The 25,131-nt window shown below is 50.6% G+C and overlaps 1 protein-coding gene across 1 annotated transcript in view; it reads left to right on the top strand.

The window, feature by feature from the left end:
• Positions 1-25,131, top strand: part of LOC140425367 (reticulophagy regulator 1-like) — a 132,168-nt gene that overhangs the window by 38,382 nt on the left and 68,655 nt on the right. The window contains exons 2-3 of the mRNA XM_072509559.1: positions 10,368-10,494; positions 16,247-16,331. Of these exons, the coding sequence (XP_072365660.1) occupies positions 10,368-10,494; positions 16,247-16,331 (212 nt within the window). The remainder of the gene's footprint in view (positions 1-10,367; positions 10,495-16,246; positions 16,332-25,131) is intronic.

Below are 25,131 nucleotides of genomic sequence, written 5' to 3' on the forward strand. Positions count from 1 at the left end.
AATCTCTCTCATTCTCTAATGTTTCCCTCTCTACTTCGCTCCTTCTCCTCAAGCTGTCTCTGGAGCATCCTCACGACCTCCTCTGTGCTTCGCAATTGTGCCAAGCAGGACACAATTGCCATCGGCATATGAACCTTACTCAAATTCTTTTTGTGGATCTCGGTCAGGCTGTCCCACCAAGTCTGTCCTATGCTGCCAGGACCTGTTTCCTCATTCGCGCAAAGTTCCAACCATAGGGGCCATCCTTTCCCCTTTAAGTATCTCCTAATCTCTTCCTCCCATATGGGACACTGTTCTGCTCTGTTGGTCGCTGCGACCTCGGGCTCTTGTGGATGCATAAGGCATTCCATTGCCTTCATTGCCATCCCTACGATTATCTCTGTCTCTACCGGGAATTTTGAACATGAGGGAATAAAGCGGTGGTGCAAATACGGGTACGGCTCAAGCTATTTTCCAGTTTACGCAACTCCCGAAAGTTTCACGCAACAAAATCTATCGAGGTTACTTTATATCCCTTTGTTAGTACGCATGCAAATTGCACACTTCCGAATTTTGGAGGTTTGATCGATACTGGTTTCGCTTGTGGTTTCTTTTACTTTGCCAATTTGGATTTCTAATTCAACCGTTTTTGTGGGTTCTCTCGGAGTGACACGGTCACTTCTGGGTCTAGTCCCGTCAGATGTCGCCAATAACTGTTGCCTTTTGCATCTACTGTAAATGTGGCAGTCAATGAGATTGCCCTCCTTCCTTTGGATGTCAATATTCTATTGCCCAGAGTCGCCAGGTATCAAATGATACCACCACAAGGTCCAATCGGCTAATGATCGTAGAGCCAAACACCAGTTAGTTAGTTTAAGAACAAGGGGCGAAATTCTCCGTAATCGGCGCGATGTCCGCCGACCGGCGCCAAAAACGGTGCAAATCAGTCCGGCATTGCGCCGCCCCAAAGGTGCGGAATCCTCCGCATCTTGAGCGGCCGAGCCCTTGACCTTGAGGGGCTAGGCCTGCGCCGGACTGATTTCCGCCCCGCAAGCTGGCGGGAAAGGCCTTTGGTGCCCCGCTAGCTGGTGCGGAAATGACATTGCCGGGCGGCGCATGCGCGGGAGCGGCCGCTCACGGCATCCCCGCGCATGCGCAATGGAGGGGGTCTCTTCCGCCTCCGCCATGGTGGAGACCGTGGAGAAGGCGAAAGGAAAAGAGTGCCCCCACGGCACAGGTCCGCCCGCGGATCGGTGGGCCCCGATCGCGGGCCAGGCCACCGTGGGGGCACCCCCCCGGGGCCAGATAGCCCCGCACCCCCCCCAGGACCCCGGAGCCCACCCCGCCTTGTCCCACCGGTAAGAGAGGTGGTTTAATCCACGCCGGCGGGACAGGCATTCTAGCAGCGGGACTTCGGCTCATCCGGGCCGGAGAATCACCGGGGGGGGGGCCCGCCAAACGGTGCGGCACGATTCCCGCCCCCGCCGAATCTCCGGTGCCGGAGAATTCGGCAATCGGCGGGGGCGGGATTCACCCGGCGGGGGGTCGGAGAATCTCGCCCAAGGGTACTTTATTTACACACACAATTAATCATGCAACATAAACACTACTAGTTAAACTACACCTATCGACTGTGACAACCTGTACTTAACTTCAGGCACCCGGCTTAGGTCAGAGGAACAATGGCTGTTGTTCGATCCTGGACCTATCGGGTCTGTAGACGTAACTGCGGCTCAGCTAGGCTCATCCGTCTGGTAGCGGGCGTTGAACTTGAACTTGCTTCTGGTGGTGCTGCACTTGGAAGTGGACGTTGCCGGTGCGCCAGGTCCAAGAGAGGCTGAACACATGGTGGACTCTCTTTTTCTCCTTGGGGGTTTATGCGCTCTTTTGGGCAGTCCTTCAGTTTGGATCCCACGAATTGGGTGATTCCTGATCACTATGTTCGATTTGAACCAATAAAGGGGTGGGTGCCTTGATGGCTGGGCGTGCCCCAGGTGGTCATTGACCCTGTTGTTTATGCTTCCCTAGTACAGGGAGTGGCGCCGAAATGTCTAGGGTTGTATCGGTCGCTCAAGTATCAGTCCTTTGTCTGGCGGAGATGGGCCATCAAATGCTAATCAGTTGGGGGTTTCGATACCATCTGGATTCCTCACTCGCAAATATACATTCAGTTACCAACCCATGCCGCAAGTTCACCCACCTTATTCCGGATGCTCCTGGCATTGAAGAAGACACACTTTAAACCACCTTCCTGCCTGCTGATACACTCCTGTGACTTTGAAACCTTACTCATGACCTCACTACTCTCAACCTCTTGTATACTGGAGCTACAATTCAGGTTCCCAAGCCCCTGCTGAACTAGTTTAAACCCTCCCGAAGAGTATTAGCAAATTTCCCCCCCAGGATATTGGTATCCCTCTGGTCCAGGTGTAGACCATCCCATTTGTAGCGGTCCCACCGACCCCAGAATGAGCCCCAATTATCCAGAAGTCTGAAACTCTCCCTCCTGCACCATCCCTGTAGCCATGAGTTCAACTCCTCTCTCTCTCTATTCCTCGTCACGCTATCGCGTGGCACGGGTAACAACCCAGAGATAATAACTCTGTTTGTCCTAGATCTAAGTTTCCATCCTAGCTCCCTGAATTCCTACCTTACATCCCTATCCCTTTTCCTACCTATGTCATTGGTACCTATGTGGACCACAACTTGGGGTTGCTCCCCCTCCCCCTTAAGGATCCCCAAAACACGATCCGAGACATCACGCACCCTGGCACCTGGGAGGCAACGCACCAACCGTCTCTCTCGTTCCCACAGAATCTCCTATCTATCACCCTAACTATGGAGTCTCCAATGACTAATGCTCTACTCCTCTCCCCCATTCCCTTCTGAGCAACAGGGACAGACTCTGTGCCAGAGACCTGTACCCCATGGCTTACCCCTGGTAAGTCCCCCCCCCCCAGCAGCATCCAAAGCGGAATACCTGTTACTAAGGGGAACGACCACAGGAGATCCCTGTACTGACTGCTTCCTCCCAGCCCCTATCACCGTCACCAATCTATCTTTATTCTTCGGAGTAACTACATCCCTGAAGCTTCTATCTATGACCACCTCTGCGTCCCGAATGATCTGAAGTTCATCCATCTCCAGCTCCAGTTCTCTAACGCGGTTTCTGAGGAGCTGGAGATGGGTGCACTTCCCACAGATGAAATCAGCAGGGACACTGACTGCGTCCCTCACCTCAAACATTCTGCAGGAGGAACATTGCACTACCTTCTCTGCCATCCCCGCTGGATAAAAAAAGAAAAAGAAAGAAAGAGCTTACCTATTCACTCCCCTTCTCAGCAAGCACTCACTTGGCAACCTCTGCGCCCAGCACGATAACACCTGAGGGAAAATAGAAGGAAAACTACTTACCAGTCACCAGCCAATCCCTTACCTGCAGGCTGTGATGTCACGGTTCAACTTCTTTCTACTTCTACCTGCCCTCGAGCCTTCCTCTTGATCTTCAAAGTGGGGTTTTTTTGGTTAGAGGAGGGGGTAGGGAGGGAAACACTGAAGAAGTGCTTCGGGTTTAAGTGTCACTTGACAACAGCTCCTCCACAAACCACCTTCAAGTTAGGGTGACCACAACGCAGGTAGGCAAATGTCCCCCGCAACAGCCAATCAGCATCTCCGCTCTACTGCCCTCGCAGGAATACAAATAACAAATATATAAATATCTAGTCCGGTAATAATAGCTTCATTGAGAATTTGGAGGCAGTTTCGCCAACACTTCGGGTTGGGGGCAGGCAGTTTCGCCAACACTTCGGGTTGGGGGGCAGGGTCAAGGGAAATGCCAATTCGGGGGAACCACAGATTTGAGCCAGGGAGGTGGGATGGAAATTTTCGGAAATGGGAGGAGAAGGGGATTAAGACACTGAAAGATTTATTAGGGGTCGGTTTGCAGGTCTGAAGGAGCTGAAAACGAAGTATGGGCTGGAGCAGGGGTAAATGTTTAGATACATGCAAGTTCGAGATTTTGCCAGAAAGGAGATACAGAGCTTCCCAGTGGAACCGACCTCCACATTGCTGGAGGACGTGGTGACGACAGGGGGAATGGAGAAGGGGGTAGTGTCATTGGTTTACGGAGCTATTTTGGAAGAGGAGAAGGCACCACTGGAAGGGATCAAAGCAAAGTGGGAGGGAGAGTTGGGAGAGGATATGGAGGAGGGGTTCTCGTGTGAGGTGCTCCGGAGAGTGAATACCTCCACCTCTTGCGCGATGTTGGGGCTGATACAGCTGAAGGTGGTACATAGAGCACACCTCACAAGGGCGATGATGAGCCGATTCTGTGAAGGAGTAGAAGATATGTGTGAACGTTGTGGGGGGCGGGGGAGGGGGGGGGGGGGGTGGGGGGGCTAATCACGTTCATATGTCTTGGTCCTGTCCAAAGCTAGAGGATTACTGGAAGGAGGTTTTAAGGGTAATTTTTATAGTGGTGCACGTGAAACTGGACCCGGGCGGCCATATTCGGGGTGTCGGACCAGCCAGGGTTGGAAACGGGTGCGGAGGCAGATGTTGTAGAATTCGCCTCGTTAATCGCCCGAAGGCGTATCCTGATGGGATGGAGAGCAACCTCTCCAGCCTGTGCCCTGGCGTGGCGGGGGGACTTGTTGGAATTCTTGACTCTTGAGTAGGTTAAGTTTGAACTGAGGGGAACGATGGAGGGGTTCTACAATTCACGGGCGTTATTCATCATGCACTTTCTTTTTTTTAAATATATTTATTAAAGCTTTTTAACACAATTTTTCACCCTTACAAACAAAAAACCGTAACAAAATAACAAGAAATCGCACAGAACAAGGTACATACATGGTAAAACAATATGATACATAGCTTTGTACACTGGCTCTCTCCCGCACGTGCCAGTTTCTCCGATCCTTCATGTTATCTCTTGCTCATCCACCCTCCCAGGCAAGCCCCCACCCCCTCCCAGAACACCCCCCCCCTTAGGTTGCTGCTGCTGACCGACCTTCCTCTAACGCTCCGCGAGATAGTCTAGGAACGGTTGCCACCGCCTGTAAAACCCCTGCGCAGACCCTCTCAAGGCAAACTTAATCCTCTCCAGCTTTATGAACCCAGCCATGTCGTTTATCCAGGCCTCCACGCTGGGGGGCTTCGCCTCCTTCCACATTAGCAAGATCAGTCGCCGGGCTACTCGGGACGCAAAGGCCAGAATGCCGGCCTCTTTCGCCTCCTGCACTCCCGGCTCGTCCACTACTCCAAATATTGCTAGCCCCCAGCTTGGCTTGATCCGGACTTTCACTACCTGAGATATTGCTCCCACCACTCCTCTCCAGAACCCCTCCAGTGCCGGGCATGACCAAAACATATGGACATGGTTCGCCGGGCTCCCTGAGCACCTTCCACATCTGTCCTCTACCCCAAAGAACCTACTCAGCCTCGCCCCCGTCAAGTGCGCTCTGTGAACCACCTTAAATTGTATCAGGCTGAGCCTGGCACACGAGGAGGAGGAATTAACCCTACCTCGGGCATCAGCCCACAGACCTTCCTCAATCTCCTCCCCCAGCTCCTCCTCTCATTTACCCTTCAGCTCCTCTACCAGCGCTTCCCCCTCTTCTTTCATCTCCTGGTATATTGCCGACACCTTGCCCTCCCCGACCCATACACCCGAGATCACCCTATCTTGAATTTCTTGTGCCGGGAGCAACGGGAATTCCCTCACCTGTCGCCTCACAAACGCCCTCACCTGCATATATCTAAAAGCATTTCCCGGGGGTATCTCAAACTTCTCCTCCAGTGCCCCTAGGCTCGCAAACGTCCCGTCAATGAACAGGTCCCCCATTCTTCTAATCTCCGCCCGATGCCAGCTCTGAAACCCCCCGTCCATCCTCCCCGGGACAAACCGGTGGTTCCCCCTGATCGGGGACCACACCGAGGCTCCCATTGCACCCCTGTGCCGTCTCCACTGGCCCCAGATCCTTAGCGTTGCCGCCACCACTGGGCTCGTGGTGTACCATGTTGGCGAGAGCGGCAGCGGTGCCGTCACCAACGCCCCCAGGCTCGTTCCTTTACAGGACACCATCTCCATTCTCTTCCATGCCACCCCCTCTCCCTCCATCACCCACTTGCGGATCATCACCACATTTGCTGCCCAGTAGTAGCTCCCTAGGTTTGGCAGCACCAGCCCTCCTCGGTCCCTACTGCGTTCCAGGAACCCTCTCCTTACCCTCGGGGTCCTATTCGCCCACACAAACCCCATAATACTCCTACCTACTCTCTTGAAAAAGGGCTTGGTGATCACGATGGGAAGGCACTGAAACACAAACAGAAACCTCGGAAGGACCACCATCTTGACCGAGTGCACTCTACCCGCTAGCGAGAGCGGTAACATGTCCCATCTTTTGAAGTCCTCCTCCATTTGCTCCACCAACCTCGTCAGATTCAATTTATGTAGGGCCCCCCAACTCCTGGCTATCTGGATCCCCAGGTACCGAAAGCTCCCCTCCGCCCTCTTCAGCGGTAGATCCCATATTCCCCTTTCTTGGTCCCCTGCCTGTAGTACAAAAAGCTCGCTCTTCCCTACATTGAGCTTATAGCCTGAAAACTCCCCAAACTCCCTTAGAGTCTGCATGACCTCCACCATCCCCTCCATTGGATCTGCCGCATAAAGCGACACCCGATGCTCTTCTCCCCCTCGGACCATCCCCTCCATTTCCTAGACTCCCTCAATGACATGGCCAAGGGTTCGATCGCCAATGCAAACAACAGGGGGGATAGGGGGCACCCCTGCCTCGTCCCTCGGTACAGCTGAAGGTACTCCGACCTCCGCCGGTTCGTCACTACACTCGCCACCGGGGCTCTGTAAAGGAGCTTAACCCAACTGATAAACCCTCCCCCGAACCCAAACCTACGCAACACCTCCCAGAGGTACTCCCACTCTACTCGGTCAAAGGCCTTCTCCGCATCCATAGCTGCCACTATCTCCGCCTCTCCCTCCTCCGATGGCATCATTATCACGTTTAAGAGCCGCCGCACATTGGTGTTTAATTGCCTGCCCTTTACAAATCCCGTCAGGTCCTCGTGGATCACCCCCGGGACACAGTTCTCGATCCTCGTGGCCAGCACTTTTGCCAGCAACTTAGCATCCACATTAAGGAGCGAGATCAGCCTGTACAATCCACATTGCAGTGGGTCCTTGTCCCGCTTTAGGATCAAAGAAATCGTTGCTTCCGACATTGTTGGGGGCAGGGTCCCCTCCTCTCTTGCCTCATTAAAGGTCCTCACTAGTAGCGGGGCCAACAGGTCTACGTACTTCCTGTAGAACTCCACCTGGAACCCGTCCAGTCCCGGGGCCTTCCCCGCCTGCATGCTCCCCAAATCCTTGCTCAGCTCCTCCAACCCAATTGGTGCCCCCAAACCAGCCAGATCTTGCTCCTCCACCCTCGGGAATCTCAGTTGGTCTAGGAATCGTCTCATCCCCTCTTCCCCCGCTGGGGACTGGAATCTATACAGCTCTTCATAAAAGGCCTTGAATACCTCGTTTATTTTCGTCGCACTCCGCACCGTGGCTCCCCTTCCGTCCTTGACTCCCCCTATTGCCCTCGCTGCCGTCCTCTTACGGAGCTGGTGTCCCAGCATCCGACTAGCCTTTTCCCCATACTCGTATGTCGCCCCCTGCGCCTTCCTCCACTGTGCCTCTGCCTTTCCTGTGGTCAACAGATCAAACTCCATCTGGAGCCGTCGTCTTTCCCCAAGTAATCTCTCCTCAGGGGCCTCTGCGTATCTCCTGTCCACTCTTAAAATCTCCCCCACTAACCTCTCCCTTTCCATGCCCTCTGTCTTCTCCCTATGCGCCCTGATGGAGATTAGCTCTCCCTGATCACCGCCTTCAACGCCTCCCATACCACCCCCACCTGCGCCTCCCCGTTGTCGTTGGCCTCCAAGTACCTTTCGATGCACCCCCTCACCTTCCCACACACCACCTCATCTGCCAGCAGTCCCACATCCAGCCGCCACAGCGGGCGTTGGTCCCTCTCCTCTCCCAGCTCCAGTTCCACCCAGTGCGGGGCATGATCCGAAACGGCTATGGCCGAATACTGCGTCCCCTCCACCCTCGGGATGAGCGCCCTGCCCAGGACAAAGAAGTCTATCCGGGAATAAGCTTTGTGCACGTGGGAGAAAAAGGAAAATTCCCTGGCCTGCGGCCTAGCAAACCTCCATGGGTCCACTCTCCCCATCTGATCCATAAACCCCCTAAGTACCTTGGCCGCTGCCGGCCTCTTTCCAGTCCTTAATCTGGAGCGGTCCAATGCTGGGTCCAACACTGTATTGAAGTCCCCACCCATTATCAGGCCTCCTACCTCCAGGTCTGGAATGCGCCCCAACATGCGCTTCATGAATCCAGCATCATCCCAGTTCGGGGCATATACATTTACCAATACCACCCACGTCCCCTGCAACCTACCGCTCACCATCACGTATCGCCCTCCATTATCCACTACGGTAGTCTTGGCCTCAAATGACACCCGCTTCCCCACCAATATTGCCACCCCTCTATTCTTCGCGTCTAGTCCCGAATGGAATACCTGTCCTACCCATCCCTTTCTTAACCTGACCTGGTCCACCACCTTCAGATGTGTCTCTTGGAACATGACCACGTCTGCCTTCAGTCCCTTTAAGTGCGCGAACACTCGGGCCCTCTTCACCGGCCCGTTCAAACCCCTCACGTTCCACGTTATCAGCCGGATTGGAGGGGCTCATCATGCACTTTCAAGAACTGGATAACATCAAACATTAGTTGGGGTGGGTGTGTGGGAGGGTTGGGGGGGGGGGGGGTGTTAATGGTGACTATGGGCGATTCCTGATTCCTTTTTGTCATTTGTTTATGTGAACATGCGGGCTAATATTTGGGGTTTGGTGGGAGGATGGGATCGTTGTTATTGATCTGGGGATTGACATATTTGTTACTGATTATTGTTTGTTGTTGGTGGTGTAAATTTGGGAGAAAATGTGAAAAAGGAGAATGAAAAATATTTTTTAAAAAACAAATAAATTATTATTTAACACTCAACCATCCCACCTCCCTGCTGCTGCCCTCCACCTCCCCTACCTCCTTTTTTAACTCCCCTCCCCCCCCCCACCACCACCACTGCTAACATCTTAAATGTTTCTGAAGTAGTCGATGAATGGCTTTCATCTCCATGCAAACCCCTCCACCGTCCCTCTCAAGATGAACTTGATCTTTTCCAACCTGATGAATCCCGTAAGGTTGCTCACACAAACCCCTGGTTTCGGTGGCCCCCGAGTCCCTCCACTTCAATGATATCTGTCTCCGGGCTACTCGGGAGGCAAAGGCTAAAACGTTGGACTCTCGCCCCCTGGACTCCTGGTTCTTACGACACTCCAAAAATTTTCACTTCTGGACTCAGGACCACCTTCACCCTCAACACCTCCGACATAACATCAGCGAACCCCCGCCAGAATCCCACCAGCTTCGAACAGGCCCAAAACGTGTGGGCATGGTTCACCGGTCCACTCACACACCACCCACACCTATCCTCCATCCCCTTAAAAAAACTACTCATCCTGGCCACAGTCATATGTGCCCTGTGGACCACCTTGAACTTAATAAGGCTAATCTTTGCACACAAAGAGGTTGCGTTCACCTTCCTCAGAGCCTCCTCCCACAGCCCAGCCTCCAACTCCCTTCCCAGCTCTTCCTCCAACTTACGCTTAACTCCTCCCATCAGGACGCCCTACCACTCCATTAGCTCTTTATAGATTTCCGACACTCTGCCCTGTTTTTGACACCATCCTGTCCTGCAGCCCAGTGACAATATATTAATGAACCCGACAACTTGGTGCATTGGATGCATTTTTTCTATTCTGCTTCATTCGGTTTTCAATTAGGTGAAATGATGAGTCTGTAACAGGTTTTCCTTGGTTCACTTGCACTGTGAAAATACCCAGCTGTACAGTTGTAGGTTTTATCGTGGTTAGAATGATTCTGGAGTGATCATTTTGAGCTTCCTGAAGATAGATCTGTATTTAACGCTTTTGTAGTTCAGTTGGCAGGTGAGCAGCATCCATCTCTAGATGTCTGCATTGCTTATGTTAGCATTCTTATTCCAGCAACAAGATCAATTAGCCACCTTATTTTTGTGTATCAGTGATTCTGCTATGGAGTACCGTTACTGGATTTAGCATTCTAGATTGTTGGCAAAGGATATTTTTCCTGTGATCCAAACTGTGGAAAATGTCAAGACTGCCAAGTGCACAACAACACTAATGCACTAGTACAGTAAATAAGTTTGGTGCCAAGATGGACTCGTGCCTCTGGTTGATTTCATTCTTCTAAAAGAACATTTAACTTTTCTTTTATTCAGCTGGAAAGTGACTGATGCCAAACAGGAGAGCATGCCAAGGCTCAGCCAGTGCTTCACAGAGTCATGGATGAGTTGTACTGTGTTTTTTGAGGAGATGTCCCGTTTCAAAAAACAAAACCCTGGGAAGGTAAGAAAATGCAACTTCTCTACAACACACAAAAGTTCACAGTTAAAATATTTTTGAATAATTGACCAACAACTTTCACAATTTCAACCTATTCAAAATCAGCTGTTTCTTTACGCTGTTATGGGCCAAAGTTTAGAGAACCCCAAAGTATATCATGGAGTTCACCTGACCCACAACTCTACAGGTGTGGTACAGCAGAAATGGAAAGTATTTTTTTAAAGCAAAACAATGTTTATTCTATGTACTATGTACTCAAGTTAACCTTTTTAAAACATACAGTGAACCATTTTAGCAACCATCAATTCAAATACAACCCCCAAAGAATACAACAGTAAGTAATCCTTAATAACTTCCCAAACAACACCCAGAAGACAGAAGAAACACCTTTTAACAGAAGCACATTAGGGGAACAGATAGGCGCTTCTGTGGACGTGAAAGAGACTCCAGGATGGTATGTTGCCTCCCTGGTGCCAGGGTCCAGGATGTCTCCAAACGGGTAGAGGGAATCCTGAAGGGGGAGGGCAAACAGGTAGAGGTCGTTGTACATATTGGTACTAACGACATAGGCAGGAAGAGGCATGAGGTCCTGCAGCAGGAGTTCAGGGAGCTAGGCAGAAAGTTAAAAGACAGGACCTCGAGGGTTGTAATCTCGGGATTACTCCCTGTGCCACGTGCCAGTGAGGCTAGAAATAGGAAGATAGAGCAGACAAACACGTGGCTAAACAGCTGGTGTAGGACGGAGGGTTTCGGTTATCTGGACCACTGGGAGCTCTTCCGGGGCAGGTGTGACCTGTATAAGATGGACGGGTTGCATCTAAACCGGAGAGGCATAAATATCCTGGCCGCGAGATTTGCTAGTGTCACACGGGAGGGTTTAAACTAGTATGGCAGGGGGGTGGGCACGGGAGCAATAGGTCAGAAGGTGAGAGCGTTGAGGGAGAACTAGGGAATATGGACAGTGTGGCTCTGAGGCAGAGCAGACGGGGAGAAGTTGCTGAACACAGCGGGTCTGGTGGCCTGAAGTGCATATGTTTTAATGCAAGGAGCATTACGGGTAAGGCAGATGAACTTAGAGCTTGGATTACTACTTGGAACTATGATGTTGTTGCCATTACAGAGACCTGGTTGAGGGAAGGGCAGGATTGGCAGCTAAACGTTCCAGGTTTTAGATGTTTCAGGCGGGATAGAGGGGGATGTAAAAGGGGAGGCGGAGTTGCGCTACTTGTTCAGGAGAGTATCACAGCTATACAGCGAGAGGACACCTCAGAGGGCAGTGAGGCTATATGGGTAGAGATCAGGAATAAGAAGGGTGCAGTCACAATGTTGGGGGTATACTACAGGCCTCCCAACAGCCAGCGGGAGATAGAGGAGCAGATAGGTAGACAGATTTTGGAAAAGAGTAAAAACAACAGGGTTGTGGTGATGGGAGACTTCAACTTCCCCAATATTGACTGGGACTCACTTAGTGCCAGGGGCTTAGACGGGGCAGAGTTTGTAAGGAGCATCCAGGAGGGCTTCTTAAAACAATATGTAAACAGTCCAACTAGGGAAGAGGCGGTACTGGACCTGGTATTGGGGAATGAGCCCGGCCAGGTGGTAGATGTTTCAGTAGGGGAGCATTTCGGTAACAGTGACCACAATTCAGTAAGTTTTAAAGTACTAGTGGACAAGGATAAGAGTGGTCCGAGGATGAATGTGCTAAATTGGGGGAAGGCTAATTATAACAATATTAGGCGGGAACTGAAGAGCATAGATTGGGGGCGGATGTTTGAGGGCAAATCAACATCTGACATGTGGGAGGCTTTCAAGTGTCAGTTGATAGGAATACAGGACAGGCATGTTCCTGTGAGGAAGAAAGACAAATACGGCAATTTTCGGGAACCTTGGATGACGAATGATATTGTAGGCCTCGTCAAAAAGAAAAAGGAGGCATTTGTCAGGGCTAAAAGGCTGGGAACAGACGAAGCCTGTGTGGCATATAAGGAAAGTAGGAAGGAACTTAAGCAGGGAGTCAGGAGGGCTAGAAGGGGTCATGAAAAGTCATTGGCAAATAGGGTTAAGGAAAATCCCAAGGCTTTTTACACTTACATAAAAAGCAAGAGGGTAGCCAGGGAAAGGGTTGGCCCACTGAAGGATAGGCAAGGGAATCTATGTGTGGAGCCAGAGGAAATGGGCGAGGTACTAAATGAATACTTTGCATCAGTATTCACCAAAGAGAAGGAATTGGTAGATGTTGAGTCTGGAGAAGGGGGTGTAGATAGCCTGGGTCACATTGTGATCCAAAAAGACGAGGTGTTGGGTGTCTTAAAAAATATTAAGGTAGATAAGTCCCCAGGGCCGGATGGGATCTACCCCAGAATACTGAAGGAGGCTGGAGAGGAAATTGCTGAGGCCTTGACAGAAATCTTTGGATCCTCGCTGTCTTCAGGGGATGTCCCGGAGGACTGGAGAATAGCCAATGTTGTTCCTCTGTTTAAGAAGGGTGGCAGGGATAATCCCGGGAACTACAGGCCGGTGAGCCTTACTTCAGTGGTAGGGAAATTACTGGAGAGAATTCTTCGAGACAGGATCTACTCCCATTTGGAAGCAAATGGACGTATTAGTGAGAGGCAGCACGGTTTTGTGAAGGGGAGGTCGTGTCTCACTAACTTGATAGAGTTTTTCGAGGAGGTCACTAAGATGATTGATGCAGGTAGGGCAGTAGATGTTGTCTATATGGACTTCAGTAAGGCCTTTGACAAGGTCCCTCATGGTAGACTAGTACAAAAGGTGGAGTCACACGGGATCAGGGGTGAACTGGCAAGGTGGATACAGAACTGGCTAGGCCATAGAAGGCAGAGGGTAGCAATGGAGGGATGCTTTTCTAATTGGAGGGCTGTGACCAGTGGTGTTCCACAGGGATCAGTGCTGGGACCTTTGCTCTTTGTAGTATATATAAATGATTTGGAGGAAAATGTAACTGGTCTGATTAGTAAGTTTGCAGACGACACAAAGGTTGGTGGAATTGCGGATAGCGATGAGGACTGTCTGAGGATACAGCAGGATTTAGATTGTCTGGAGACTTGGGCGGAGAGATGGCAGATGGAGTTTAACCTGGACAAATGTGAGGTAATGCATTTTGGAAGGGCTAATGCAGGTAGGGAATATACGGTGAATGGTAGAACCCTCAAGAGTATTGAAAGTCAAAGAGATCTAGGAGTACAGGTCCACAGATCACTGAAAGGGGCTACACAGGTGGAGAAGGTAGTCAAGAAGGCATACGGCATGCTTGCCTTCATTGGCCGGGGCATTGAGTATAAGAATTGGCAAGTCATGTTGCAGCTGTATAGAACCTTAGTTAGGCCACACTTGGAGTATAGTGTTCAATTCTGGTCGCCACACTACCAGAAGGATGTGGAGGCTTTAGAGAGGGTGCAGAAGAGATTTACCAGAATGTTGCCTGGTATGGAGGGCATAAGCTATGAGGAGCGATTGAATAAACTCGGTTTGTTCTCACTGGAACGAAGGAGGTTGAGGGGCGACCTGATAGAGGTATACAAAATTATGAGGGGCATAGACAGAGTGGATAGTCAGAGGCTTTTCCCCAGGGTAGAGGGGTCAATTACTAGGGGGCATAGGTTTAAGGTGAGAGGGGCAAAGTTTAGAGTAGATGTACGAGGCAAGTTTTTTACGCAGAGGGTAGTGGGTGCCTGGAACTCACTACCGGAGGAGGTAGTGGAGGCAGGGACGATAGGGACATTTAAGGGGCATCTTGACAAATATATGAATAGGATGGGAATAGAAGGATACGGACCCAGGAAGTGTAGAAGATTGTAGTTTAGTCGGGCAGTATGGTCGGCGCGGGCTTGGAGGGCCGAAGGGCCTGTTCCTGTGCTGTACATTTCTTTGTTCTTTGTTGTTCTTTGTTTACATTCACTACTGAGAACATTTATCATTCTCAATTCACCAAATGATCAAGAGATAATCTTTTCATGGCAGAGAGATCAACAGTGCACCTGCTCTGTCTGGCTTCAGCTCCAACACTGAAAACAAAATTAAAACACACCCTGCAGCAAACAGCCTAAAACGAAAGTAAAAAGCTGACAGGCAGCCCAGCTCCACCCACACTCTGACATCACTGATAAACACCCATTTCTTAAAGGTACATTTCTTAAACCCATTTATTACAGGTACTCTCACATGATAACGTTCAATTTGGTTGGGCAGCTGACTAGCAGGATGATTGACTCACCTGATGAAGGAGCTACACCCCGAAAGCTAGTGATTCCAAATAAACCCGTTGGGCTTTAACCTGATGTTGTAAGACTTCTTACTTTACCCACCCTAGTACAACGGCAGCATCACTACATCATAGGATGTAAATGAGGCATTGGTGTTAAATAGCACAGGATCGTAAATTAATGATCTTGGCCAGGCATGGCATTCTCTCCACCCCCTCCCCAAATTCCACTCCCTTTCAAAATCTCAAGTTTAGGGGGATGTGGTGTAACATGGGCCACAGCAAATAACCAAAGAAAAAATGAAGGGCTTTGAAGGACGATGCAAGGCGCTGATCTAACTAAGGTTAGCTTTTCTTTTCCAGCTGAACATGTATTTTAACATAATTTATTGACATTAATGTAGGTTGTTTACATATGCAATATTATCTTGAAATAACACATTGGAAAACAAACATGCTTCCGCTTTGCATCCTGGTTGGCGTGCAGAGTGTGGTATTTTCCTTTTGCTGGTTATTCTGCTCACTGACAGACACCTATGTGGTGCATTTTAGCCAGTCAGTTTCTCTTAATATACATCTTTGCGCTGTTGTAATGTACAGCTTTGCGCTGTTTGTAAATGAGTTTGACAAATAATTATTGAATTTCAAAATTATTTTAATCTGTAGACTGCTGTCCCACATGCAAGCTATATCAAAGTTACCTGAATTTCCTTGCTTTTATTCAAACCGAAGTTCCAAATGTTGACATTTAGGCCGGGATTCACCGATTTCGCGGCCAAGTGTTGACGCCGCTGTCAAAACCGGCGTGAGTGACGCCGGCGTCAACTGGCCTCCAGGCTCAGTAATTCTCCTGTTCTTCAGGGGCTAGAATGGCGGTGGAGTGCTGCGCACTGGTCCGGCGCTGAAAGCCGGCCCCACACGACCAGCTCGGATCCGAGCATGCGCGCGACGGCCATCTCCACGCCGGCGCATGCGCGTGGTTGCCGTCTCCGCGCCGGCGCGGAGCAGCATGTCGGCGACCGAACAGCGGGCCAGCGCGGCATGAGGTAGGCCCCCTCCAGATCATGCCCGCCGATCGGAAGCCCGCGTTCGCGGGCCTGGACCCCGTGGAGGCCCCCCCCTCCCGGAGTCAGATCCCCCCCGCCTCCCCCACCAGGACGTCCACATCGGCCGCGGGTCCGGGCTCCCACTGGGTGGTACCAGGTCTGAACCATGCTGGCAGAACTTGGCGGGAGTTCGGCCTGTCGCGTGCGGAGAATCACCTCGGGAGCCTATTTCAGCGGCCCTGCAACCGGCGCCGTGCGGTCGCGATTGGTGGCAATTCTCCGGTCGCCAGAGAATCGGCGTCGGAGCGGCGGGACGGGATTCTCGCGCCCCCGGTGATTCTCTGAACCGGCGCGGGCTCGGAGAAACCCGGCCATAATGTTCCAGCAATTATTCATGTCATGCAAATGTCTTTTTCTCTTGCAGTTTCTGACATATGGCAATCTGATAACCTTTCTTTCTATTCCTTCCTCCAACCCACGCCTCCAGTTTTGTCTCCTTGTTTGCAGCCTCTGTACATTTTGTGCAGTTATTGGGCGCTACATTCCTGGGGCTCTGGTATCATACTTCTTGTGTAAGTATACTTGCTGTAATTTTGAGACCAATTTTGATAAGTCTAGCTGCTTTTGTTATACATGTTCTCACCAGGTTAACTTGCAGACAGCTTCGCCATATCTTGTGAGAATTCTAATACTATTTTGCTTAACGATTGACAGGTCTAGCAACCCATTTGTGCAACATGACAGAAATCCATTTAATCTGCGGAATGATTTTATTCACTCATATCTCATTATTACAAACTAGTTTTTGTGTGCTTGGAAACAGTACGTTCTAATTAATTACTCTGCTTTTAACTAGTTAGCACTTGTTTATTATATTGACTTCCTTTTGCCTTTTTAGAAAATACAGAAACTCTTGTTCTTTTCAACGTGTAAGCCTAAAATACTCATCTTGTGTTTCTAGTCAGCGTGAGGATAAAGCATTCACGGGTCAGATCAGGAACAGCATAAAGTAGAAATTAAGCGGTTCAAGCGTTTACCAAATGTGTCTCAACTACAACATCCCATCAGAATGGTGTAATCTATTTTTCCGACCATTTTAAACATCCTTGTAATTTAACAGAAGCAAGTCTGAACTGTTTTAAACTTTAACTATTAAGAAGCAACTGCCTAATATTATTACCCAATTCTATACCCTGCCCTACTAACTTGTCATTCTCTCTCTCCTTCTTTTCCCCGACTGTTTCATTTAAAGCCCTCTCTACCAGTCTAGTTATAAAATTTGCCAGAACACTGATCCCTGCACAGTTCAGGTGAAGACCATTAGAAAGAGTATAGATCCCACTTTATCCAACTGCCCCAACGCATCGAAACTCATTTCTTCCACACTGATTTCTCATTCGTCTCTCTAATCTTCTTCGTCCTATATCAATTTGTTCATGGCTCAGATAATAATCCAGAGATTATTACCTTTTAAGGTTTTGGTTTCGAATTTAGCCCCTAGTTGCACATGCAGAACATGTACATAGATCCCTGAAAGTTGCCACCCAGGTTGATAGGGTGGTGAAGAAGGCCTATGGAGTGTTGGCCTTTATTGGTAGAGGGATTGAGTTCCGGAGTCAGGAGGTCATGTTGCAGCTGTATAGAACTCTGGTACGGCCGCATTTGGAGTATTGCGTACAGTTCTGGTCACCGCATTATAGGAAGGACGTGGAGGCTTTGGAGTGGGTGCAGAGGAGATTTACCAGGATGTTGCCTGGTATGGAGGGAAAATCTTATGAGGAAAGGCTGATGGACTTGAGGTTGTTTTCGTTGGAGAGAAGAAGGTTAAGAGGAGACTTAATAGAGGCATACAAAATGATCAGGGGGTTGGATAGGGTGGACAGTGAGAGCCTTCTCCCGCGGATGGAAATGGCTGGCACGAGGGGACATAACTTTAAACTGAGGGGTAATAGATATAGGACAGAGGTCAGAGGTAGGTTCTTTACGCAAAGAGTAGTGAGGCCGTGGAATGCCCTACCTGCTACAGTAGTGAACTCGCCAACATTGAGGGCATTTAAAAGTTTATTGGATAAACATATGGATGATAATGGTATAGTGTAGGTTAGATGGCTTTTGTTTCGGTGCAACATCGTGGGCCGAAGGGCCTGTACTGCGCTGTATTGTTCTATGTTCTATGCAGAAGATACGGAGGCTGGGGATTGAGGGTGATTTAGAGATGTGGATCAGAAATTGGCTAGCTGAAAGAAGACAGAGGGTGGTGGTTGATGGGAAATGTTCAGAATGGAGTTCAGTTACAAGTGGCGTACCACAAGGATCTGTTCTGGGGCCGTTGCTGTTTGTCATTTTTATCAATGACCTAGAGGAGGGCGCAGAAGGGTGGGTGAGTAAATTTGCAGACGACACTAAAGTCGGTGGTGTTGTCGACAGTGCGGAAGGATGTAGCAGGTTACAGAGGGACATAGATAAGCTGCAGAGCTGGGCTGAGAGGTGGCAAATGGAGTTTAATGTAGAGAAGTGTGAGGTGATTCACTTTGGAAGGAATAACAGGAATGCGGAATATTTGGCTAATGGTAAAGTTCTTGGAAGTGTGGATGAGCAGAGGGCTCTAGATGTCCATGTACATAGATCCCTGAAAGTTGCCACCCAGGTTGATAGGGTTGTGAAGAAGGCCTATGGAGCGTTGGCCTTTATTGGTAGAGGGATTGAGTTCCGGAGTCATGAGGACATGTTGCAGCTGTACAAAACTCTGGTACGGCCGCATTTGGAGTATTGCGTACAGTTCTGGTCACCGCATTATAGGAAGGACGTGGAAGCTTTGGAGCGGGTGCAGAGGAGATTTACCAGGATGTTGCCTGGTATGGAAGGAAAATCTTATGAGGAAAGGCTGATGGACTTGAGGTTGTTTTCGTTAGAGAGAAGAAGGTTAAGAGGAGACTTAATAGAGGCATACAAACTGATCAGGGGGTTAGATAGGGTGGACAGTGAGAGCCTTCTCCCGCGGATGGAAATGGCTAGCACGAGGGGACATAGCCTTAAACTGAGGGGTAATAGATATAGGACAGAGGTCAGAGGTAGGTTCTTTACGCAAAGAGTGGTGAGGCCGTGGAATGCCCTACCTGCAACAGTAGTGAACTCGCCAACATTGAGGGCATTTAAAAGTTTATTGGATAAGCATATGGATGATAATGGCATAGTGTAGGTTAGATGGCTTTTGGTTTTTGACTTCCCATGTCGGTGCAACATCGTGGGCCGAAGGGCCTGTACTGCGCTGTATCGTTCTATGTTCTATGTTCTATCTTTGCTATCCAAACCCTGGCAACATCACCATTTGGACTCGGGCTCCCTGCTGCAAAGAACTGTGTCAATCTCCTGACGATACTGTCTCCTACATTTCTACTTACTCACCCACTTGAATGGTTTTCTGTATCATGGCCAATTCGTCCATCCACCTTGCAGCCCCTGCTCTCATCCATACAAGCTGCAACAACCTTGAACCTGTTGGACAATTGCAAAAAGTGAGACTCTTCCACTTCAACCTTCTCAGTTCTGTGATCTGCCTCACTCGCAGTCAAAACCTTTTGGCTCTGACCACTGAACAAATCAGAAGACCCTATTCTCTGGTGTTACTGCCTTTGGAATGAAGTAACCAGGTAACTCCTCACGCCCCCATGCATCACAGTGTCCGGAACTTGTCCTCCAGCTTGTTGGCTCTGAGCAGACTCTGCAGATGTGGTTACCTTGGGATCACCCTGAGGTCCACCAGTTCCCATATACTGCAGCAGTATTAATTAATTTATCCTTAATTCATTTTATAATTAAATAAACCCTACTACTAATAATCTTTATTACTCCTATGCACCTTAGTATTACAAATAGAACCATAGATTTACTGATACATTACCCACATTTCAGAAAGTAATTGAGAACCTGTTTCCCCCGTGATGTCACACTGATTTCCCAGAATGCGATCGGTTTGGATGCACAGACGAGAGAACTCTATTAAATAATTCCTCTGCCGCTCTCTTCCTCCGCGCTCTTTTAAATAATTCCTCTGCTGCTCTCTTCCTCCGTGCTCTCTTAAATAATTCCTCTGCTGCTATCTTCCTCCGCGCTCTTTTAAATAGATCCTTTGCCGCTTTCTCCCTCCATGCTCTTTTAAATAATTTCTCTACCGTTCTCTCTCCCTCCCTCTGCGTGCTCTTTTAAATGATGATTTAAGAAACAAATGAATGCCTGTGGACATGTGGTTAGAAAGTTGGGCTGGGAACTTCCGGGTGCGGCGATGACCAGCTAAGTCGCACGTTTCGGCAGCTCCCGTTGGAACGGACTTTTGGGCTCTTAATAGGAGCCCCAACGGCAATTTAAACAGCCAAAAACACTGTGCGGTAAACCAGAAGGGAATCCCCCCGGACACGCATGGATAAGGGAGAGGATAGCGGCCGGATTGCGGAGGATCCTCTGGAGCAGCGGCAAGGAAGGGAAGCTCAAAGCAAGATGGCGTCGGAAGGTGGCCGTTTGTTATGGGGCCCAGACCAACAAGAGTCCCTGCGGCGCTGTGTGGAAGAGCTGAAGAAGGAGTTGAAGAAGGAGCTGTTGGCCCCGATATTACAGGCGATTGAAGGGCTAAAGGAGGAGCAGAGGACCCAAGAGCTGGAGCTTCGGGTCGTGAAGGCAAAGGCTGCTGAAAATGAAGATGAAATACAGAGTCTGGTGGTGAAGACAGAGACGCACGAGGCCCAGCACAAAAGGTGTGTGGAAAGGTTGGAAGTACTGGAGAATAATTCGAGGATGAAGAATTTAAGAGTCCTGGGTCTTCCCGAAGGCGCAGAAGGGGCGGACGTCGGGACATATGTGAGCACGATGCTTCACTCGCTAATGGGATCGGGCCCTTTGGAGGTGGAGGGAGCTGATCGAGTTCTGGCGCGAAGACCGAAGGCTGGAGAAATACCTCGAGCTATAGTGGCGAGGTTTCTCCGCTACAATGACAGAGAGACAGTCCTCAGATGGGCGAAGAAAACTCGGAGCTGTAGGTGGGAGAACGCGGTGATCCGCGTATACCAGGATTGGAGTGCGAAGGAGGGCAAGCTTTAATCGGGCTAAGACGGTGCTTCACAAAAAGAAGATCTAGTTTGGAATGTTGCAACCGGCGAGATTGTGGGTCACACACCAAGGGAAGCACCACTACTTTGAGACGGCAGAAGAGGCGTGGACATTCATTGTGGACGAGAAGCTGGAATAGTCTGGCGAGAGAAAGAGTTTTTGGGACAAAGTGGTGGGGTATTTATGTGGGCGAGAAAAGGGGGGGGGGGATGATTTTTCAATTTGTTAATTTTGTGATCCTGTAACTTTTCTCTCTTCCCCATGTTGGGGGGCGGGGGGGGGGGGAGTATGAGGAACTGTGGGTGTCGGCCATTAGGGGCGGGGCCGAGTGGGAAACGCGGGCTTTGTTCCCGCGCTATGGTAATTATGGCAGGAACAGGGACGCAGGAAGGAGGGGGCCTCGCACAGTGGGGGCCGAGGACAAGGGGGGAAGCCGAGGTCAGCCAGAGTTCGCTGACTTCTGGGAGCAACATGGGGGGTGCAACTACACTAGCGGGGGATCTAGCGGAGGGGGGGGTTAACTGGGTTGCTGCTGCTAAGGAGAAGGGGGAGCTGTTATGGGATGGGGTGGTCGAGGCGGGAGGGTGCCGTCGGGGGGATATACGGGTACGTGGGAACCGGGTGAGGAGCTGGGTTAAAAAAGGGGCTGGCTAGTCGACAAGGGAGGGGGGGGTAAAGAGCCCCCCAACCCGGCTGATCACGTGGAACGTGAGAGGGCTGAACGGGCCGATTAAAAGGGCACGGGTACTCACACACCTAAAGAAATTAAAGGCAGATGTGGTTATGTTGCAGGAGACGCATCTGAAACTGATAGACCAGGTCAAACTACGTAAAGGATGGGTGGGGCAGGTGTTTCATTCGGGTTTAGATGTGAAGAACAGGGGGGTGGCTATCTTAGTGGGGAAACGGGTACTGTTTGAGGCAAAGACCATAGTGGCGGATAGTGGGGTAGATATGTGATGGTGAGTGGCAGATTGCAAGGGGAGGCGGTGGTTCTGGTGAACGTATACGCCCCGAACTGGGATGATGCGAATTTTATGAGGTGTATGTTGGGACGTATCCCGGACCTGGAGGCGGGAAAGTTGGTAATGGGGGGAGACTTCAATACGGTGCTTGATCCAGGGCTGGACCGGTCGAGGTCCAGGACCGGGAGGAGGCCGGCAGCGGCCAGGGTGCTCAAGGACTTCATGGAGCAGATGGGAGGGGTAGACCCCTGGAGATTTAGTAGGCCTAGGAGTAAGGAGTTCTCATTTTTCTCCCATGTTCACAAAGTATACTCACGGATAGACCTTTTTGTCTTGGGAAGGGCACTGATTCCGAAGGTGACAGGGACGGAATATACAGCCATAGCCATTTCGGACCACGCTCCACATTGGGTAGACCTGGAGGTAGGAGAGGAAAAAGAACAGCACCCACTCTGGAGAATGGATATGGGCTTATTGGCGGATGAGGGGGTATGTTTAAGGGTGAGGGGGTGCATCGAAAGGTACTTGGAGCTTAATGACAATGGAGAGGTTCAGGTGGGAGTGGTCTGGGAGGCGTTGAAGGCGGTGGTTAGGGGGGAACTGATATCCATAAGGGCACATAAAGGGAAGCAAGAGGGTAAAGAAAAGGAGCGATTGTTGAAAGAACTTTTGAGGGTGGACAGGCAATATGCGGAGGCACCGGAGGAGGGACTGTACAGGGAAAGACAAAGGCTACATGTGGAATTTGACCTGCTGACCACGGGTAAGGCAGAGGCACAGTGGAGGAGGGCACAGGGTGTACAGTATGAGTATGGAGAGAAGGCGAGTCGACTACTGGCCCACCAATTGAGGAAGAGGGGAGCAGCGAGGGAGATAGGTGGGGTGAGAGATGAGGAGGGAGAGATGGAACGGGGAGCGGAGAGAGTGAGCGGGGTGTTCAAGGCATTTTATGAGAGGTTATATAAGGCTCAGCCCCCGGAAGGGAAGGAGGGAATGATGTGTTTCTTGGATCAGCTGGAATTCCCTAAGGTGGAGGAGCAGGAGAGGGTGGGACTGGGAGCACAGATTGAGATGGAGGAGGTGGTAAAAGGGATTGGGAGCATGCAGGCGGGGAAGGCCCCGGGACCGGATGGATTCCCGGTGGAATTTTATAGGAAATATATGGACCTACTGGCCCCGCTTTTGAAGAGAACCTTTAATGAGGCCAGGGAAAGGGGGCAGCTGCCCCCGACTATGTCGGAGGCAACGATATCGCTCCTTTTGAAGAAGGAAAAAGACCCACTGCAGTGTGGGTCCTACAGGCCCATTTCCCTTTTAAATGTAGATGCTAAGCTCCTGGCCAAGGTGATGGCGACGAGGATAGAGGACTGTGTCCCTGGGGTGGTCCATGAGGATCAAACTGGGTTTGTTAAGGGGAGACAGCTTAACACGAACATACGGAGGTTGCTAGGGGTAATGATGATGCCCCCACCAGAGGGGGAGGCGGAGATAGTGGTGGCGATGGACACCGAGGAAGCATTCGACAGAGTGGAGTGGGATTATCTGTGGGAGGTGCTGAGGAGATTTGGTTTTGGAGAATGGTTTATTGGATGGGTACAGCTGCTGTATAGGGCCCCGGTGGCGAGCGTGGTCACGAACAGACAGAGGTCTGACTACTTCCGTCTTCATAGAGGGACGAGGCAGGGGTGTCCCCTGTCTCCGTTACTGTTTGCATTGGCGATTGAGCCCCTGGGGCATTGAGGGGCTCCAGGAAGTGGAGGGGAGTACTCAGGGGAGGAGAAGAACACCGGGTATCTTTGTATTCAGATGATTTATTGCTGTATGTTGCGGACCCAGTGGAGGGGATGCCTGAGATAATGCAGACACTCAGGGAGTTTGGGGAATTTTCGGGGTGCAAATTGAATATGGGGAAGAGTGAGTTGTTTGTGGTGCATCCGGGGGAGCAGAGCAGGGGAATAGATGACTTACCGCTGAGGAAGGTAACAAGAGATTTCCGGTACTTAGGGATTCAGATAGCCAGGAGTTGGGGAACCTTACATAGGCTTAATTGAACATGATTGGTGGAACAGATGGAGGAGGATTTTAAGAGATGGGACATGATGCCCCTGTCACTGGTGGGTAGGGTGCAGGCGGTCAAAATGGTAGTCCTCCCGAGATTCCTTTTTGTGTTTCAGTGCCTTCCGGTGATGGTCACGAAGGCTTTTTTCAAGAAAATTGAGTTTTGTGTGGGCCGTTCTCCCCGATGAAATACACCACAAGTCCAGTGGTGGTGGCAACACTAAAAATTTGGGGGCAGTGGAGACGACATAGGGGAAGGGCGGGAGCCTCGGTGCGGTCCCCGATAAGAAATAACCATAGGTTTGTCCCGGGGAGAATGGATGGGGGATTTGGAGTATGGCAGAGAGCTGGGGTTGTGCAACTGAGAGATCTGTTCGTAGACGGGACATTTGCGAGTCTGGGAGCGCTGACGGAAAAATATGGGTTGCCCCAAGGGAATGAATTTCGATACATGCAACTGAGGGCTTTTGCGAGGCAGCAGGTGAGGGAATTCCCACAGCTCCCGACGCAGGAGATTCAAGATAGAGTGATCTCAGGGACATGGGTGGGGGATGGTAGGGTGTCGGATATATACAGGGAAATGAGGGACGAGGGGGAGATCATGGTGGATGAGCTGAAGGGGAAATGGGAAGAAGAGCTGGGGGAAGAGATTGAGGAGGGGCTGTGGGCTGATGCCCTACGTAGGGTAAACTCGTCGTCCTCGTGCGCCAGGCTAAGCCTGATACAATTCAAAGTTTTACACAGGGCGCATATGACCAGAGCAAGGCTCAGTAAATTTTTCGGGGTGGAGGATAGGTGTGGGAGATGCTCGAGAAGCCCAGCAAACCACACCCACATGTTTTGGTCATGTCCGGCACTGCAGGGGTTCTGGGTGGGGGTGGCAAAGGTGCTTTCGAAGGTGGTGGGGGTCCGGGTCAAGCCAGGCTGGGGGTTGGCTATATTTGGGGTTGCAGAAGAGCCGGGAGTGCAGGAGGCGAAAGAGGCTGATGTCTTGGCCTTTGCGTCCCTAGTAGCCCGGCGAAGGATATTGCTTATGTGGAAGGAAGCCAAACCCCCGGGCGTGGAGACCTGGATAAATGACATGGCAGGGTTTATAAAACTAGAACGGATAAGGTTCGCACTAAGGGGTTCGGCTCAAGGGTTCACCAGGAGGTGGCAACCGTTCATTGACTACCTCGCAGAACGATAAAGGAAATGGGAAGGTAACAGCAGCAACCCAGGGGGGAGGGGGGGGGGGGGTAGGGAGGGC

This window comes from Scyliorhinus torazame, chromosome 6 (assembly GCF_047496885.1).
Source record: "Scyliorhinus torazame isolate Kashiwa2021f chromosome 6, sScyTor2.1, whole genome shotgun sequence".
In the NCBI taxonomy this organism is placed as follows: domain Eukaryota; kingdom Metazoa; phylum Chordata; class Chondrichthyes; order Carcharhiniformes; family Scyliorhinidae; genus Scyliorhinus; species Scyliorhinus torazame.